Source organism: Cupressus sempervirens, chromosome 1 (genome assembly GCF_028749045.1).
Source record: "Cupressus sempervirens isolate cs-2001-9-10 chromosome 1, ASM2874904v1, whole genome shotgun sequence".
In the NCBI taxonomy this organism is placed as follows: Eukaryota; Viridiplantae; Streptophyta; class Pinopsida; order Cupressales; family Cupressaceae; genus Cupressus; species Cupressus sempervirens.
The window spans coordinates 195,728,458-195,749,279 of record NC_143118.1 but is presented as its reverse complement, the minus strand read 5'-3'; the positions used below and the strand labels follow the sequence as shown (position 1 = coordinate 195,749,279).

At 35.7% G+C, this 20,822-nt stretch overlaps 1 protein-coding gene across 4 annotated transcripts in view; it reads left to right on the top strand.

The window, feature by feature from the left end:
• Window positions 1-20,491, top strand: part of LOC149576781 (casein kinase 1-like protein 2) — a 67,719-nt gene extending 47,228 nt beyond the window's left edge. Inside the window, exons 13-14 of one of the 4 annotated variants that reach the window (XM_089819862.1) lie at window positions 11,772-11,911; window positions 19,464-20,491. In XM_089819862.1, the coding sequence (XP_089675988.1) occupies window positions 11,772-11,911; window positions 19,464-19,733 (410 nt within the window). In that variant the 3' untranslated portion in view covers window positions 19,734-20,491. Of the gene's footprint in view, window positions 1-11,771; window positions 11,915-17,951 lie in introns of all 4 variants that reach the window. The other 3 variants (XM_089819874.1, XM_089819854.1, XM_089819869.1) reach the window with 3 other exon arrangements.
• Window positions 20,492-20,822: the final 331 nt, after the last annotated feature.

Genomic DNA, 20,822 nt, shown 5'->3' with positions numbered 1-20,822 from the left:
AGAATGAAGAACATTTCTTGTAAGGGTCCCTTTTAAGATCAGGGGCAATTTTCTTGGTTCAGATCTAATGGGGGATTATATCTTTTCTTTGGTTCTCTAAATTCTTATGATTGATTAAACTTTCAGATGGGGATATACTAATGAGACCACTTTCCTCTTTGGCTATTGCTAACAGAGTATCCCATCTATCTTGGTTCAATATGTGCTCAGTGTATCTGCTTTGTGACAGTGTCAAGGATCTTACAAACCTCAATGTTCTTCTCTTCATTAGAATTGAGTGCGTTTAAGACAACTGTTACAGGATTGTTGACATGTCTGGCCATCCCAAACCTTAATGTTCCTCTATTAAATTGCCTATTCCTGCTATTGAACCTTTCACATTGAGCGATGTAAATAATGTTGTTTCTTTTGATTCAAGCATTGCAACATACAGATGGCATTAATGGTCGCCTATTATGATTGACTATTTTTCTCTTATTCACTTTCATGCTCCTATTACAATTTGTAATTCATATTGATTTGTTAGTATGAGCAAACAAATAAGATGGTAGATAAAGCTTGCCTCAGTGAAAGATGGAAGCCTCATATTGTTGAAGAATGTTTAATAATAGATGATAACCACACAGGTATTATGAAAGTAGCTACATACAACAGATTCTGATAGAAAGTGTAATGGGAATTACACTGTTACAATATTAGTATTTAGTGTTACATATCTTTCTAATACACACCTTGCCTCCAGACAATATCTCAATTTGAGACGAACTTGATTTGGGCTGAAGCTTTATTGATTTAGAGACATTCAATTCTCTGTTGGATACACAGGTGAAGAACCACTCAAAGGTCGATGTGTTGGAACACCTAATGAAGAGGAAAGTACATTTTTCAGTAATGGCATGACAATAGCTTCTGGCTTGATTTGCTTAGGTTTATGACTGGACACTGGTTTCTCTAGTGAAGCATGCAGGGCAGGGTCAACAAGTTTAGCCTGGACTAATAATTCTTTGAGCAATTAATTTATTCTGGTTTATATCACAAGCAAGACCCTTTGTTCCATGAATTGGAACATGAATATTAAGATTTTCTGTAGTTTGGCTAATAGATTGCAAATTTTAGTTTATACGGAACATACTTGACACTTTGTACTAAAAGTTTGATATCACCTGTAGTAAAATTGACTTAATAGTCCCGTTGACACATGTATGGATGCACTTGCAGCAAAGAATGAACAAATCCTTTTACTAGGGTTTGAAAAAACTGTGAATGCAAACTTCTCGTCAGGGAGTTTGTGATCTGTCGCTGTCACAGTAGTGTCGTTTGTGGCTTGTGGGATTAGATCATATTGCCCTTTTTTTGCAATCTTTCTTCACATGCTCACATTGTTAGCTATAAAAGCACCATAAATTTTAGAATGGCTCAAAAGGGGAGAAGGAGAATATGAATGGACTTTTCAAATGGTATCCTCCACGCCCATAGGTGTGAGATGATCCCAAGGATTTTCTGTTAAAAAAGATTTCTTGACACCCTAATCGTAATCCTTTGATTTTGCAAATCCTTAAAAAGAAAAAGCTTCTTGCAGTCAAAAAAACCCTCTCTCTCTCTCTCTCTCGTTGTGATCTGCAAAACTTTGAATTTTTTATTGTGATTTTTCTGACCATAATTTGAATCATGCCCATAATTTTTGATGGCCTTCAACAACCTACAACCTTTCACAACCTTCAATTACACAGAAAAATATATAGCATTTCTTCCTCATCAATCTCTTATTTCTTGTAACTCACATTTTACAATGTCTTCCCATTTTTGACTGGAGTTAACTTTATACACTCTCCAACACAGAATAAAATACATTGGGTGTCCTACTCTCTCTTGAAATGAAACTGTAAATGATGACTCAAATAGTATCACCCCAAGGTTCTGGTAGTCAGGTCTTGAGTGTGCTTCGGATAACTCGAGTGAATGTATTTGATTTTGTTGGTATCATAAGGGGACTTAAACTTGAAAGTTGGAATTCTATTCCTGCAATATTTCTCTGACAATCTCTATGACCTGAAACTTCAATACCATCGGATTTATCATCAAGAATGGATGCTTTTCAATTTATCTAGATTATATCCAAAATAAACTTCAAAACAGTAGGGATTAGAAAGCTAAAGAATACTAAATGAAAACTTGTTGATGCTAAGTTAAAATTTGTGTTTTTACTCAACCTGATTAAATCACAGCTATTACAAAACAGATGCAATCTTCAGCCATTCATTAAAAAACATCGAACAATGCAAAACTAACAATGAATAATTGAACTTCAGTTCTTAAATAAAAGGTTGAAACTATAGTTCAAAATCCTATTACACAAGTAATTAGTAAATGTATTAACAATGAGCAAAGATGCTCAATATAAATAAGTTTACATCATTCACAAAATATTTAAATAAGCAAGTTTCTACAGAGAATCTGCAGCTAAGATCAGCAAAGGTGCTCAATATAAATAAGTTTACAGTATTCACAAAATAAGCAAGTTTGTAAAAAGAATCTGCAGCTCAGATCTGAGAAGACTTATCACCTATAATTATAATAAAGTACATTATTGAGTATTAATTAAATAATAAAACATTATTTTTATACCCTCCCTTAATGCTCAATCTATCAACAATGCCAATAGAGCCCCAAACTTATCTGGACTGAGGGGCTTGGTGAGAATATCTGTTGTCTGGTCCACTGTTGTAACATACAACAATCGAATGTATTTGACTTCAACAAGCTGCCAAATGAGGTGACGATGAGTGCCACATGGTTAGTGATTATCACAAAACAAAGGAGTCGGACCTGCTTGAGATATCTACATATTCGCAAGCATCCTTCAAAGCCAGACTGCCTCACAAGCTTCCTTAATAGCTCTATGGTATTCCGCTTCTATCAAGGAGAGGGCCACAACTTGCCGCTTCTTACTAGTCCACGCGACTGCACTTGATGTGAGTTTTGTTCCACAACAACATGCAGAATTGAATACTTAATGCTTCAAGGAGAAACACCAAACACTCAATCTTCTCTTGATATAATGTCATGTCTCATGCTAAGCTTGCAAAGTAAGATCATGAAATGACTTCAAGGTTCCTTCTTAATCGTAGACTTCACTCAGTTTTATGATATGATATGTTGGTTATTGCAAAGGGACTTGTGCTAGTCTTTTAATGGATATCAACTTTGGCACTTCTAAAGATGCTTCACAATGTGCAATGAAAATGTGATTTTGATCTTCCAATCTTTCTATAACTACTCTTAGTTACCGATTCAGGATACAAATCCGATATGGGCACGTGAATCAGATCCTTGGATTCGCGATTTTTTCCCCTATTAGGATTTGTGGAGGATTCATATATATATATATATATATATAAGCAATTCTTTAAAAAAAAGTCATATTAAATAAGTTAGACCCACTTAAAACCTTGGCCTACCTGTCAATCTTTGAGGATTCGTGTTGGATCCTTGAGGATTCATGCTGGATTCGTGCTGATTTGGGCAAGATCCTTGTTTTACACAGTAGATTCGTCCATATTTGTGGGCTGTGAATTCAGACGAACCCACTGTGTAAAACAAGGATCTTGCCTGGATCAATATGAATTCGGATCTGGCCTCTAGGGCACGAATCTGGTAACTAAGCTACTACTCCTATGCCTACTTCTAACTACGAATGCCAGGAATCATGGATGACTTGGACTCTAAGAAATACAGATGATTTTCAGTTTATCTTACCATTACTTCTAATACTAGATGTAATCTCACCAACAACCCCACCTACCTAGTGCAAGCTTCTAAGGAATACACATGATTTTCACATCAATATCCTCTCTCCAATCCATCAGCTGGATGCAAACCAAAGATTGAACATCAATTGAAGTTGAGTGTTTTCATCGACTTACCATGCAAGACACCCTTACCATTGGCAAGAGGCTAGTGGCTCAGATTTGTTCGAGTCAAACAAGAAAACATCCACAACAACTTCCATTATTACAATAATAGATAAGTCGTCTATTATCAGTTAATGGTTATCTATTGTAAATATCTAATAAGCTTTAGTTTGCTTTCGATTTTTGCTTTCTCTAGAATAGAATGTTTCTATTCTTTACGATCGTTTCCAAAGGAAACATTGTCTCATTCTTTTGTGTAAATTGACCATTCGGTCTCTGTTAATATCAAGCAAGTATTTACCAATTGCTTCTATAATATCCATTCCACTAAACTACTTCAACATGAAAATAAATCAACTCGAACTGAAAGTTTGAGGAAACCACACAGTACTTCAAAGTAATAACAAGTAATTCACCATGAAGAACCAACAATGAATCATCCATTGCTTTGAAAGCATCTTAGCAACAATTTGATCAAGTCTCTCCGTTAACTATCCTATTCTACTCTAGCTTTCTAATCTCACCCCCTAAACTATTGAATGACAAATGAGAATGCCTTGGCCATTTATAGTTGCTCAATTACAATGAAGGGCCAAGATTGATTGAAGATCAAGGGCTGCGATTTCTTCCCACAAACCCTAATTAGGGTTGCCGAATTTGCAACCAATTACATGAAGCAACAATTTATGACCCAATAAGAAAATCACAATGATTTTGATATCCAGTGATAAAATGGGACACTTGGCATGTTGTTATTAATTGTGCTTGAAACTGAAATTTTGTAGTTGGAGGAAGCAAACAATTGCCACCTCATCATCCTTATTGCGTGCTTGGTGTTTGGGTTTGAGACAAAGTATATGTCATAGCTTGAGATTTCTCTGTCCTTTCAAATTTCCTCATGGAATTAATTTGAATCACTTGCATCTTTGTGAATCCATGAACTTGATCTTTCTTGATTCTCCTTGAACATGTCCTCGTGTAGCTAGATCCTTCGTTCTTTCATGAATTTGCTCTTGATTTTGACTCGAGTTTGTTTTATTCCAAGAACATATTATACATTGAGGAAAAGGAGATCCCTCCTACCAGAATGTACTTGAATAGTGCCCTTGCTGACATTGTGTATTCTTTGCGTCCCCCAAACAATCGAGTCAGTGAAATGAGAGAAGTTAGTGAACCAATTACGCTGATTAGTAAAGTGACATGAAGCACCTAAGTCAATATACTAGGCAAAACATTTCACACAATCTGCAAGACTTTTACCCATGAAGGCGTAAAAGGTAGATTCTTTTTGCTCAGTGTGCTCAACTACATGCCCTCCTTGATTGCCTTAGACATAATGTTGTCAATGATGCCATCTTCACATTTTTTGAGAAACAAAAAACAAGGGATTATGAAGATGCCGATTACATGAAATTCTATGCACGAATATAAATGCACTTGAGACAATCACAAATTTCAATACCAATGGCACAATAATCGAGGCACAAATTTTGAGTCAATTTTTGAAGACCCGGAAAGATTTGATGAAGACCCAAAGGAGATCCCAAAAAGCTCAGAAAGAATTGGAAATCAAAATGAAATTTCAATGATAGGGAAATTGAGGCACGAAAAATGAGGTACCCAAAAAAATTAGAGGCCAACCCAGTTGAACTCTCAAAAAACCCATCAGAAATCTGCAGATAGTTTTTTAAGTTGACAAATAATCTGAGAGTTTTGCAAAAACCCTTAGCCATTTTTGAAGAACCCAAAAATTTGTAGGTTTGACTAAAATTGGTGGAAATCAAACATTGCTGGTCGTGAATCAATGACAACGGGTTGTAAAAACCCTAAAGGCCGTTGTTTGCAATAGATAATCAAGAAAAACAAGTTGAGATGTCTCCAAAAACTTGCTGCGATTTGCTGGAAAACTGCCCAGAAAATTGGTTAAGGAAAATTGCGATCATAGATCAAAAACTAGTGCCAGAGAAAGAGGAAAATTTCACCTGATTCCACCTAGCGCTCAAGTGCAATTTGCTGTTTGGAAAAATTGCTGAGAAACCCTATTTGGGTTTTGAAGGATTATAAATTTTTTTGAAAAAAAATCAAGCTAGCTTTGATACCATATTACACAAGTAATTAGTAAATTATTTGATGTATTAGCAATGAGCAAATATGCTCAATAAATAAGTTTACAGTATTTACAAAACAAGTTTCCATAAAGAAGTTTCATATCACCTATAATTACAATAAAGCACATTATTAAGCATTAAATAAATAATAATACTTTATTTATATATTCACCTCAACTTATCAATGAGGCAAAAAAAAGTTCTTGGCAAATATCGGAGATAAATCGGTAACTTTTATCAATGCAATATATAAATGCAATATGTAACAAAATCGCGTCCTTGTGTGGAATATTGATGGCTGGCAACCATAGTATGAGACTTTGAACTTTGAAGCAAACTAAAAATAGCTAATTGTCTTTGTAAAAAGATAAGCAAATAGGTACAATATGAAACTACATCTTCCTATTCCCCTTCCTAGTAGCTCAAGTAAAAACTATGGGAGTGGGAGGGGATCTAGCCCTAATAGTCCTCAAATGTGGCTGTGACTCGATATCCCTCTTGGACGTAGTTGGTGCTAGTGCTGGTCACGACTCATCATCTGAATCCTCACTCTCAGTGTCCTCACTGTTCTCAATTTCACTACCCTCCTCATGAATGCCATCTAACTTTGTGCAAAATCACCCTCCTCCATAGCTTGGCTCTCCAATCATATATCTCATCCCTTGTAAACAATAGATGTTCTTCTTGTGTTGTCGAATCACCATGAGGAACCATGTCATCTAGATGAAGTGGACCAACTGGTGTTGACTTCACCTTTCTTAAGCACAACTTAAGGCTATATTGCACAAAGACAAGATCATTTAGACGTTTCTGTACCAACTTGTTCCTCTTCTTTGTGTGAATGGTTTTTAGTAAGTTCCAATTACGCTCACAATTGGATGAGCTACTTGACTGACATAAGATGCAAATGGCAAGTTTTTGCAGATTTGGGACATTTCCACCCCAATTTGGCCACCAAGCATCTGCAAGATAAATATTAAAGGGTTAGAAAGCAAGTTGAGAACATGTTTTTGTAACCCAATTTTTGAGTTACTCTGCAATACTCTATCCATCAGGCTTCTCAGAATAACATGACTTTAGCCATGGTTGACTCATAAACCTTTGCTTCAAAGTATTCAAAGAGCGAATAAGACATTGCAACATTAAGAAATTGGTTGCAAACCTTGTGATCGTGGGTCTAATGAACTCTTCCAATGGGTGAATTCTCTCATCAAGTGGAGGACTCGAGGGTGATTTTAGATATATTTTTTTACCTTCCTTGCACCTTCTACAGCCGGGCTTCCTTGTTAATTTCCCCATATCCTCCATAAGAAGGTCAATATCATGCGCTGAACAAGGAGACTAAAAGATTGTGCCATGCTTATGTTGTAAGATCCTACCCGCTGCCACATATGTTGCTGTGTTATTGGTTATTATTTGTACCACATTAGCAGCTCCAACCTCCATCATGACTTGTTCTAGTAGTAGAGCTAAAGTTTTAGCAATCTTTTCCTTGTTTGAGGCATCCAAGGATTTAAGAAAGACTACTTGTCCTTGCAAGAAACCAAAATATTGATGATGGTACAGTTTCTTCCATCCATCCATCCATCTGAAAGTATGGTGCAGCCAAATTGTTTCCATTGTAATTTTTGATCTTTAACCACATCTTTAGCCCTAGAAACAATATTTTGAGCAATCTACAAGCATTAAATAAAACTTACATTAAATATGCAACTTTGACGAGGTTTCTTTTACATTCAACAAAAATAAGTAAATAGTAAAATTGTAAAAGTATTAAAATTCAGAAAATAGGGACTTGCTGCAGCATTAAAGGCAGTGGTGTTAAAATACCAAAAATTGGCACATTGAATGTCAACTTGTCGATGCACATCATTGTTCCATTTAGTACTCTCTAGTGATGGTTGTGCTCCAGATGTGTTTCTATGGACAAAAAAACCATCAAGAGAAGATTTTTGTAGTCTACTAGAACCAATGGAAGTGGAAGCTGAGTGGATGGTAGGTGTGCAGCCCTGAGCCACGAATAGAGCCCACTATGCCTTCAATTTCCGCTTCATCATCAAGGGTGGCTGGGATACCTGGTCATAACCCACATATTTTCATTATGATCATTGTTTTAGCACAATCCAAAGATTTCAAACTAATAATGGTGATTAGAAAATAGTAAATGATTCTCAAAATGGAGACATACCTTGCGATTCAGAAATGGCTGCACTCAATGCCAATTTTGCCCTTTCCCTTTGCAACTTTTTCTCTTCTTGGGCAGCAAGCAAGGCAGTCATCTCTATGTTTATTTCTTCCGTGCTCTCATCACAAATCCTTTTGTTACGTGTTTTAATCCCTGCAAGGTGGTACTTCAAATGAGATATGCCTCCAGAAATTTGTTCTTCACATTTATGTGCATTACGCTATTATACTTGGTTCCTTCAAAGGCATATTTCCATGCGTTGTCTCTTGCCCTTTTATAGCACATGCCTACAAAAACAGATGGACATGTAGCTATAGGAGCACTGACAGATGCTCTAGTTGTAGAGGAATATATGTTTGCCATTTAATAAAGAATCAACCTACTCATGCAGAATACAAATTGAAGCCACAAATTTATAAATTTAATAAACATATCTTGGAGCAAACTAAAGTAGATTAAAACTTTGAATAAGTTTAAATACAAGCTGGAACTTAAAATAAATATTGAGAAAACTATTTTTTTTATGAAAAATTGTAAAAACATGGTGTTAAATCTTTGATTCTAAAATGCGTTAGAGAACTTTGCAAATGTTATTCTACAGTTTCCATAAAGTCAGACTAAGTCACAAGGATTGAGTTCAAGTTCAACAACATTGAAGTTCGGCAAGGCCCAAAAAATTCGAAAATATTCAAACATAAAATTCGCCTTACCTGTATATATATAAAAAAGTAATTAATAAACAAATTTATAGTAATAGATAAACATACAAAATATCAATATTTTACTAATAAAACATAAGCAAAATATTATATTTATCTAATAAGAAAATATACATAAGAATGTTTTAATATTGATAAAGAAATAAAAATTACATGCATTATAATAAGGTTATGAACTATTGAAACCTAGAAATAAAATGACAATATTTGGAAATGTCCGTGGGAACTTGGTAATGTCTGATGTCCTATATTTTAACATTTTATAGTTTAATTTTGGGACCAGTGCTATTTATTAGTGCCCTGTGCCACTACTTGGTCCAGACGATGGCCAGTCTGCTATTTATATTTTAATATTATAATAACCTGACCAATGCTCTTAATGCAGCCATTGCTCACTCCTTGATTTGGCCCAACAGGCTGTTTAGTCTGTAGTGTATTCATCTTATGGTGATGTCGAATGAGTTGCATATGATCTGGACTGTGCTTCAATCTTGACAAGTGCTGGTCCAACGGTGATCCATCCACAATTCCCTTAATTTGAGGGTGTCCTTCTTTGGAGATGATGGGCTACAGCCACCAGACACCTATAGACTTGTCTACAGCCACAACTGATATATTAGTGAAGATGACGGGGCTACAGTCACACCGAAAACCCTAAAAATGCAAGATGACGGGCTACAAACATGCCGGAAACCCTAAAGATACCGTAATGAAATATTTTTTCCAGAAAATGACAGCCAAACTGCCGTTGTCCGATTTTGGTGAACTTTGTGACTTAGAAGTTAGATGCAATTAACACAAGACAAAATGATTTTAATTAAAAAGAAAAAGAATTTAGAAAGCTTACTTGTGAATCTGGATTTGCTTGAAATATCTCTTTGAATCTGCTTTGAATCCATTTGCAATTGATCGACATGGCTGCCAAATACTATTTCTTTCCTCCAAAATCCTTCTCCTCTCCTGCAAATGCTCAAAAAGATTGGGCAAGATGCTGGTCGTCCCAGTTTTACTGGTGTCGCCTGCAAAATCTGATTTGTTATTGTGAGAAATTTGTGACTATTGCCGAGAAGTGGCAATTTTATTGCTGAAATTTTGGATTTTTCTCGGCCGAGTTTTCTTGCGAGAAAACTGCAAGTTTTCTCATTTTGCTTATTTTCAGATCATTCTCATCAAATCATCTTGCTACTGAAGCAAGAATCCATCCTAACGTTCAAACTCAACACAAGTCTTCACTGATATGAATTTCTGTATTAATTTGGGCAGTCTTTTGGCAATAACTCTCACTTCCTCTTTACAATGAGAGCGACCAATGCCTTCTATACATTTAATCTTTCAAATGGTAGGCCCAAATTTAATGCCTCAAGGGCCAATATTTATCATTAACAACGACCAAAATTTTATGCAAAACCCTGTGGTGGTTTTCCCCCTATTGTTCTTCCATATCCTTGAATATTTTCTCAATATTATCAAGTTTAGGGAAAGGTACAGTCCCTTGAGAAGCTGATTTCCTTTGGTATATTTCTTGCTTCTTCCAATCAGGCCGGGTTTGCTCATCTTGCTCACTGGGATCATCTGAGATAGTTACATTGTCTTCGGAAACAGTTGTAGGAATGGTGAACATGATTGATGTTGATAAAGGAATTGTAGCAATAACTTGTGGTTGAGAGGGAGTTGTAGGAGATATTGGAGAAGAGGAAGTAGAAGAGGGTCGAGTCTTTCTTTCCTTTTGCCTCTTTGCATGTGGTTCTTTTGAATAGGTAGTTACCTTTCTTCTAGGCTTTCCTGTATGCCTTCTTTCTGTTGATTCTTTTCCCCTCTTTCTTCTCTTGGTTTCTTTTTCATCAGCTTCTTCACCAGGCTAAACCTTTTTCCATCATCCTCTTTTCCTTCACCTCAGAGCCAGATCTCTCTCCATCAATCTACGAATTTGTCAAACCCACTTCTTGGTATACTCAAGTTTTGGTCTCATCACTCAATTTAAGCCCACTTCACAGTTAAGTAATTTGGTTGGCTCATAATTATGATACTGGATGCAATCCCTGCTACTCTCAGCCTGATCGAGAATTGAGAATAGCCTATAAATTCTATTATCTTCCCAGATATTCTCGCAAAGGCCTTTCTGATGATATGATGGGGATCAAAGTTCCTTTTTACTGTACTTGCTGGCGAGTATAAATTTGCAAATTCCATATCAGATTTTCCTGCAGCTTTGTTCCTATCCTTCTGAATCTTATCATATGCAGAAATTGGTTTTGATATTTCGGAAATTATGATCTTGTTCGTTATACATCTTGGAATTAAGACTATATGGTCTGCTGGAGAATCCTGGAACACCTATGTGCTTTACCTTTTCTACCCAACTTCTCTTCTGGATCAAATTCTGTTGGCTTTAGTACCAATGTTAGTGTGAGCAAAGAATGGGATGAGAGAACAGGCTTAACTATTTCAAAGAAAGGGCAGTTTTATATAATTGAAAAATAGCGAATAATAGGCAACAGTTGCACGCCATTATGATGGCAATTACAATTCAATGATGCTAACAGAAGTGTAACATGAGTTTTACTGTTACATTATTAAATATCATTCTAATTTAGTAAATTTACTAATATCTTAAAACTAGCTTTCGTTTACTTTCCTTTCTACTATTGCTATATGCAACTATGTATCTAACTTTTTTATAAAGCAAAAGGTGACTCCAACATCTTAAATTATTCGTAATTGTATTGAACAGTTGAACAATGTAACATTTAATTTAAATATATTATTGGTCTCTGCCAGTTTATTTTCTTATTTCAATATATAATTTGTTAGTGGATTTGGGGCACAATATGATTATTGATTTTTGCAGGACAAGATGGGAGGGACAATCCTCGTAACAGTGCAGTGATTGAAGGCTTACGGAGAAGAACTTCTGGACCCCTTGTCAATCCAAGCGGCCCACCAAAACATAAAAGCTCAGCAGCAAATGAAACTGGGACTGGAAAAGAGGTGGTTAGTAAAGCTTATTAAATCTTATGTGCATTGCACAACATCTTATTCAATTTATTCAGCTTTATTTGGACAGTTACACTCCAGAAGATGACAGTAAGAATATTGTTTCGGTAAAACAGTTGGCAAAGCTAGATCATTTGGAATTTACAATCACACTGTTTGGAAAAACCTAGAAATTTAAAAAATAATTCTGGAGTAAAACAAAATAATTCCAATGTCAATAAGTAGCTCTAGAGGAAATGAAATAACTCTTAAGAAAACAAAATTCAATAGCAATATTGGCCTTCCTCAAATGATGTGGGGGTTACACCTTTTAAGTTTTAATCAATCAAAGAGATATACTCCTCCATAACAGAGCGCTGCTATTTATTTCTTTGCTCTTAGATGACCGTGTTCATGTATTATCACAAGTTGGCCACCTTATTTAATCTTTTGTGCCTTGGGCCTGCCTTAATAAAAGGTTAGGTTATAGTTTTGGATCCTGGATCTGGTTAACCTCTAAGGTGTTAATATAATTTTTATCAAGTTGGTCCTTAATCAAATCTTTTAATCTTAAGTTGGCTCTATCTTTATTTGTATAAAGGCCACAATATGAGTTTTTGAATGATGAAAATTTGATCTTACAAGTGCTGTGATCTAATATTCTGGCAGGGGATATGACATGAAGATTGTGGAACCATAGAAGAAGGGTGTCTGCTAATATCTAGCAGTTTGATGATACTTAGCCAAGCAACAACTGAGTTAGCTTAGTGGAAAAAATGTTGTTTCTGGATGGGGTGTTTCTCTCACCACTTCGATGATTCAACTTAGTCCTGTTACAGTATGTTCTTCCAGGTGTAATGTAAGTTGATCGTGATCTATCATGATACTTTTTGTTGAACCTATTCAAACCTTAGACCAAATGGTATCACCCAACCCTTCCACCATTGGGTTGCTTTGCTATATTCCCATGCCATGGAGTTGCTAAGAATAAAGGTGGAGATCCCAGGATAAGTCTGTGCTACTGCCTTCATTGAGAAGATGACTTTACTTAAATTGGTGCATGAGATCGCCTTAAAGTTCTCTTCAACACTTAGGTTGAGCTTAACCCCGTTGTGGCTTCAGCATCTGGTTTTCCCTTTCTCAAGAGTCTGCAAATGTGATCTTCCCTATTACTACATGGAGTACATGAGACTTATGAATACCTTAGGCCTTTTCTCTCTTTTAGACGATCCAAGACAAGGTTAATAGATTATAGGAAGCTACCTCATTATTAAAACAAAGGTCATTTTGTCTTTTGAGTAGGTATGGTGGATCACATTGAGTTGTTAAATCAATAGATAAATTCATGGGTTTTGGAGGGATAGTGCTTCCAAGGCTAAACTCTTAATAGTTACTGAGACAAGATAAATTAAAATGGCGATTTCAATAGGAAATCAAGGTGTATTACCAATGCGCTCATGTTTGTATATAATTGTGAGATACCTTCCACAAATCAGGCCTTCTTTTAGCTCCTATTGCATGCTATTACTTCAAATGTAGTGGTTTGTGTTTGTTAGCTCTCCATCAAGCAAGGCTATTACCCTTCAATTTTTTGGCCCCTTGATTTTGACCAGTCAGACCTTTTCTGCAGCTCCTCTTTTGATCTCTCTTTTTTTTTGTGCATTGGAAAATGGGAGGGATGACGTTGTTAACCAAAATTATATTGGAAAGAAATCAGCGCTTCAATGACAAGAATTACACATGGAAATAATCAAGTGCTCACAATTTTTGAGCCCTAGTGCCTAGATTAGATAGTTCTTTGGGAAAGCTGCTCATTCCACAACGATAAGAAAACGACTAGAACAAGTTAATGAGGTTCATCAAGTTTTTTAGTCACTAATGACATGCTTACAAAAGTGATGTCTGGCAAGACTGGTACATAGATTTGGATGCACCTGAAAAGTCTCCATGAACATTAGACAAGGGTTGAGCATTCTTTCTAAACAATATGCTGTTTTCAGTTATGATGAATGACAAAATGTCTTTGGAGGAGCATCTCATGAAGATTAAAGACATTTATGATCAACTAGAGGCTATTGGTCGCAAGATGGAAGAAGAGGATATGGTGGTTATCAATGAAAAAACTACTGTGCAACAAGCTCTTGTAGTAGGGCAGGCAGATATAACAGTTTGGGAGCAACAAATAGACAAGCATTGTGGACCAATCATTTTCTAGGCAAAGGCAAAGGCAAGTCCTTTCAGGAAAATGGACAAGGCAAACCCGAGGAGAGTTCCAAAGGAGGCTATTACATGTCATTGTTGTGGTAATCTTGGTAAAATGAAATTGTACAGTAGGAAATGGTTGATTAATGAAAAATCCAACTGTTGATTTGAGTTTTTATCACTACAACATGCAAAATTGAACACAGTGTATTCTGAGATGAAACACCGAATTTCCAAAGGATGCTCATATGATAAGTAAGATTGTGTGATCAAATGAGGACTTCCACATCAATTGTAATGATGTGATACGCCAGCCCTTCAGGTATCACATAGAGAATTATGTTGTTCATTGCATGGATATCAACTACTTCAACCGCTTTAAACCAAACAAACTGCAAAGGGGTAAATGGTTTAGAAAGCTATTCTGCTTCCAGATTGTAAGAGTTGACGAATGCTTTTGTGACTCTACAGAACTTAGTTTAGCCATCGACATCAACCAAGCTAGTGCATTCCTAAGGTAGATGTAAGATGTTCAAACCATCACCATTCCATTAACACCATCCTTATCTCACAAATATTCCATTCAATCATGTGAGATAAACTTATAATCAAAAAGTAGCTAGTGGTTTGGTCTAAGTGAGACAAACTTATAATCCAAAATATCTTCCATTCATCTAAATACTACTTCTCATCAACATGAAATAAGATCTAATCCAAGTGAGGAAATGAAGAAACCATGCAATACTCAAAATTAACACAAGAAATCCACCATGAAGACCAATAATGGATTAGCAATTACTTTGATAGCATATGGCAACAATTTCAACACGTCTATCTCCCACTCTCTATTGAGTCACAATTGAGTTACAAATGACAAGGCCTTGGCTTTTTATTGTTCAATTACAATGAAGGGCCAAGAACAATTCAAGATCAATTTACACAACCCTAATTAGGGTTAATAGTTACAAACATTTAAAATGACCAATTACAAATAGGAAATCTTTTGTGGGCCAATAAGAAAATTATGTTGCTTTTATTGACCAATTGAAAAAGAGGTTAGTTAGAGGCACTAGATGCCTTCCACATGTACTCTTGTCATAATATGATTGGCTGATTCATGGGACGTGCAAACTTAATTTTTTTTATTGGTTGGAAATCTTCTTATTGGCATGACCTTGAACTTGCTTGTACATGAAATCTTGGTGTCCCTTTTGATGCTTGACCTTGATCTCGAACACCACCTCACTTGTCCTCTTGATGAATGACCTGCAACTCGCTGGTGCTTGAAGTCTTCATTTTGCCCTTGGTGTTGAAAACATGCTTGTACTTGATCTACATGGCCCCTTGCTATCTCTATCTGGAAAGTCACCCTTTTCTCGCCTTGCTATCTCTATCTTGAAAGTCACTCTGTTGGGCTCAAGAGCCTCAAGGAGGTCAAATATCCTCACTCTTTTGGGCTCAACACCTAAGACAATTATGGACCTGCAATTAATCTCAACTATTGATGCCTTTGCACTCATTTTCTAGATTTTTGTTTCAAAACGGATGAGTTTCTAAATTGATTTCCTCATTTCACTTCATGTGTTGATCCATGCATTTTTGTAAATTTACATTGATATATGTTTTCCATTGCCTGCTATTGATTTAAACCACATTTATATTTGTAATAGTTTTTAGCTTAAGATCTATTTTGGTGGCTTCAAAATAGATCAAAAGATATGGAGTTTTCAATACTCGGATCTCTTCTTTTAGCAAAAGAACTACTTCAATAATTTGTTATTATTTGGAATTTTTCTTTAAAAATTCCTTTGTGAACAAATAAATCACAAATCAAGATTACATTCTGAGATGTACTTGGGCAGCAATTGAAATTAAGGAAAAGGAATGTGGGTATTAAATGTCAGGAATACAGATCGCTCACACTTTTGGTGTGTAATACAGATTCTTGACTTTTATTTTTGCAAAGTGCCTTTCTAATATTGTTGGGTTTGACCACCATAAAATGGAAGACTATGACATTTATCATAGCTTGCCAATTTGGAGATTTGGAGCTGTGAAAAAAAAGGCTGCTTCTGCAAATTGAAACAGAGTCTTAAGTCCCTGATATGTCGTGACTTTGGGGACCAGTTGGATCTGTGGATGTATTTGTCATTGTAGAATCATAGCCAAACACTCGTCACAGTAAAAGACAAAACATTGAAATCAAAAGGAACTGTCAGTTTATTGATGTTGGGGGTTATAGGGTGTGTGAGAACACAGATCAATAATGCAGAAGTTTCATGTCCATTTAGTTTCCTTGTTGGTTGTGGGTAGGAACCAATTTCATCCATGAAGTTCAAATTTGAGTGAATTTTTACACTTCCCAAACTTAATCCGAACTTTGTGATATTTAATATGATATTGTTATTTTTAATAAGATTATTTTATTTCAAAATAATATTAAGCTATTCAGTTTAATTATTTGGCAATTTCAAACTATTTTGTCGAATTTGTAGATATTTTGCTTATATTTAAAAATAGATAAATTAATATAAGTTCAATTTAATGTTGGTTTTTTTTCTCGAATTCGAACCTTGTGACTTAGGCTGGTTTCAGACTTCATTTGTGCTCTCTGTTATCTGCTCAAATGTTGAATTAAGCAAGGCAGTGATTGGTTTACACTAGCAAGCCGCTTTTCCCCAAATTAGAGGTTCTAGATTAAAATCCTTTATCTTATTGCATGGTTTATTTGGTTCCTTTGAGCTGTTTCTGTTGTTTGATTTTAACGAAGGGTCAAAGTGAATCACCCTATTTTACACTGTAGCAATAGCTGCAAGCATCATATAATGTCTGTGCGGAATTTCCAATAAGCTTGTTAGGGTTGTATATTACAGATAATATCCTTGTCCATATGGAGAGGCTATTTCATGGTAGTGTTTCACATAGGAACTGGTCCATGTAGAAGCTAGGGCTATCTTAGAAACTATAATAGCTAGCTTTCAATCCAACACGGAATCTGTCAAGCACAGTACAAATACAGTTAGGGCTGAATTTGCTTCCAAGTGAATATCTGTCAGAATTCTTCAAAAATAGGAAATACAATACAAGGACACCCGGAGAGCCAGGGATTCTGAATTATGCAAGGATCTTTATGTATTGACCTTGAAAACCTATTGGCAAACAAAATTTGTTTAGAATTTGGAGGAACTGAATGTGTTTATTTCTGTAGTGGTACCTAGTAATATGTGTATTAGAAGCCACCATTTTGACAATTAAAGGTACCATCTTATCATTGGCGTGTACACACTAAATTGGATGAACAGCATCTGAACATTGGACACAGATACTACTCCACTTTCAAATAGGATATTGAAGAGTAATAAATTAGATACCATCTCCTCCACTCTCAAGTAGGATATTGAAGAATACACGATACTACTAGCGTTAGGAAAGTCAATCTCTAATATGCTTCATAAAATGGCACTAAAATCACAATTTACTATTTTGCCACTGTTATTCTAGTGTCTTATTGTATGCCATGTAAGCTTAGTTTGTTACAAGTGTTAGTTTCTTTTGTTGGTATAGTGGAATCAGGTGTCCCATTTGTTGGTGATAACAGTAAGTCTGACAGGTGTTTAAAAGGGAACTATTCCGTTTTTGGAAATTGAGAGGTAGCCTCATTATCTCAGTGCCAATACCCAATTGTTTCAATGATGGAGCTGTAATTTCTTTAAATCATCAATGACAAAGCTGCAATCTTGATGTCTCTTTAATCTCATTTCAATGCTATAATTTTTTCGTTTATTCTTCGAGTGAATTCGATTCAATGGGGTTATTTAATGCACATTGATAGACACACTTACCCTGTTAACAGGAGTTGCGATCAAGCTTCAAATTTTGAAGTCAAAGCTGACCTGCCAAGGAAAAGCAAAGGCTTGTTGAGCTGGACATCTGACAATGACTGGCAGTCAAACTATATGGCCAGAGCATGTCTCGTCCTTATTTGTTGGCTAGTCCAGCCTATTGGGTGGCATGGCATTCCAATGTTCAGGCCTAATAAAGCTAATACAAACTCATTTATGGGGGGAAAAGAATGGATTATAGTCTTAATTTCAACTGATTTATTTGATGTATAAATGCATATATAAATGCTTAATGCTTACATATGTTTATTTTTTAGTTTATTATGACATATGAAGGAAGAAGATTGTCAACTTCAAGGTGAATACTTTTTGATAATTTTATTCTGGCATGGAATGCTATCACTTTCAACATTGATAACTGATTTGCATTGTATACAAATATAGCAAGTATTGGTGGATCATTTGTTGTCATATGTTCACATGTTACAAGTCATAAAAAGAAGCACAAAACTCCAATTTACCTCTGCATGATTTCATGTATGCCATCGTTGACAGTTTCTTTCTAGATAGAAGTCTCACTTCATGCCCAATTTTGCCAGTCTTTTCTGTTTGCAAACCACAGGTGCGTGCTTCTGTGAATTTTTGAAATCGAAAAGTTAAAAAGGAAAAGGAACAAAACCGTGCTTCATTCTCACTTACATCATAGATGATTTTGTTCAATATTAAACTAATGCTAACATAACACAAATATTTCTTTAGTTTTCAGACAAACTATATAATGCAACGCTGACTCGACTGTATTCATGTTTGAAAGTTTCTTGTATCTTATTCTATCTATTGTCTCAAGACTTGAGAAAATGTACTTCTGAGAAGGTGTTTGTGATAACACCTTTTATTTGAAAATATCTTTTTAAGCATGGAACTGATTTGTTTCATGTGGACATGTTTTCTATGTATTTATGGTAGTACTTATAAAGTAATTTGTTATAGGAGATGCAAATTTTTATTCAGAGAGTTTTATCTGTACACGATATTCAGAGAGTTTTATCTGTACATGGTGCAAATTTTTATTCATGCTAAACAAATACTTCTGAGAAAATTATAGTAATTTGCCAAGAAGTGTTTTGTAGCAGTAGATAGATTTCTTTGGAACTAGCTGCTACTTTCCTACTAATTGTGTGATTCTTGAATTTTGTGCATTCAAAACTTTTTGATGGTATTGCAAATAAATCATAATGGTATAGACTCATGGAAACCTCTCTAGACATTTGCTCATTAGTTATTGGCATCCCTTGTTAGATTTTTGCCCCCTTCTGCAGGAAATTCATTCCACTTACTGAGTGCCTTAAATTGTTTTTGGGTTCAGAACTACAAAATTTGGCATGATGTTCAAATTTGGAGCTACCAACTGTCAAATTTCAGTTTATGCATTCTCTGAAATTAAATGGTTGAATAATCTGGTGTTTTGCCTCTTTGTGGGCTGATATGTTGGCTAAAAACTACCATGGAATTTGGATTTGCAGATAAGTGGGCGCACAGAGAGGCCAGAGCGTGGCCATTTGTCTTCTCTTATGAGTCAAGGTGGTAGCACATCAAGACGAATAGGGGTTTCAAGCAGCAGACAACCAGTTGTGTCCGAGGCTGATTCATCCTCTCATCTACGTGGAGCTGAAGTGAGTCCCATAGAACCGAAGCGATCAGGTTCTGGTAGGATCATGCCAAGTCCTAGGAATTATGAAGCTACACTAAAAGGCATGGAAGGCCTTTCCTTCGATATGGAAAAGAGACAGTAAGTCTTGGGTTTGGGAGCTGGCTTTTGGAGTGCTGATATTATTGGCATTTGAAAATTTGAGTTATTGCATTGCAAATTTGTGAGGATATATTCAATCACTGGAAAACATTGTCAAAATGGGCCAGTTTAAGGAATATGATACATTTTGAAGTTCCTTGTGCATTGCATGTTTATTTTCATGGATATCCAGGAAATACAATGGACATAGATTTCATGTCCAAAAAGTCAGAGTTTGGACTTCTGTGCAGTAGCATTGGCATCCTTGTTGGGTCTTGTAAATTGGATGTGTACATTATTGAAAAATCCATTTCATCTGGCCATATTTGGAAATATCCTTTTAAGTGGACATGGTGGAATATAAACAGGTCCGTGTCTGTAAGGTTATTATTATTGACCTTACATTTGTGCTACAGAAACAGTTTGAGCCAACTCTTACTTTGAAAATCTGGTTTGAGAGTAAAATAATAGTGTTGTGTTTCAAGTAAGCCACATTAGAACTTACCTTCTGGCCTGTTATTGGCCCTATCAGTTCCTATATCGATATTAATAGGTGCACTTAGAGAATTGTCTGGTAGAGTGTCTAGGAAGATTTGCTTATATTGGGCGAACAGCCTTAGAATACTGGATTTTACTGTTCCTAATTCTGGGGATTATCTCTGGTTGCTTAAGAGCAGCATTCCTATGTTGTGGGAATTATCTGCTGTTGCTTAATCTCATTGTTCCTTTGTTCTGGGAATTATATCTGTTTGCTTTGTCTCACTGTCCCTATTTTCTTAGAATTAATTTTCTACTGAGTAAAAGCATTTGCATTTGATAGCGCTGTGGAATATGATACATCATAATTACTTACCTGTGTTCAATGTTTTTGCTTCCACCTATGATATAGATTTAACTGTTTTAACTTCCCATGTATTAGCAGGGAAAACATGTGAATGCTGTCATGTGTCATGTGGTTTTAGCCTGAAAAATGCTATCTTGCTTGCACATATGATATCAGTGTTATAGATTTAGCTGTTTAACTTCCCATGTATCAGCAGGGAAAACATGTGAATGCTGTCATGTGGTTTTAACCTGAAAAATAACGTTGTTG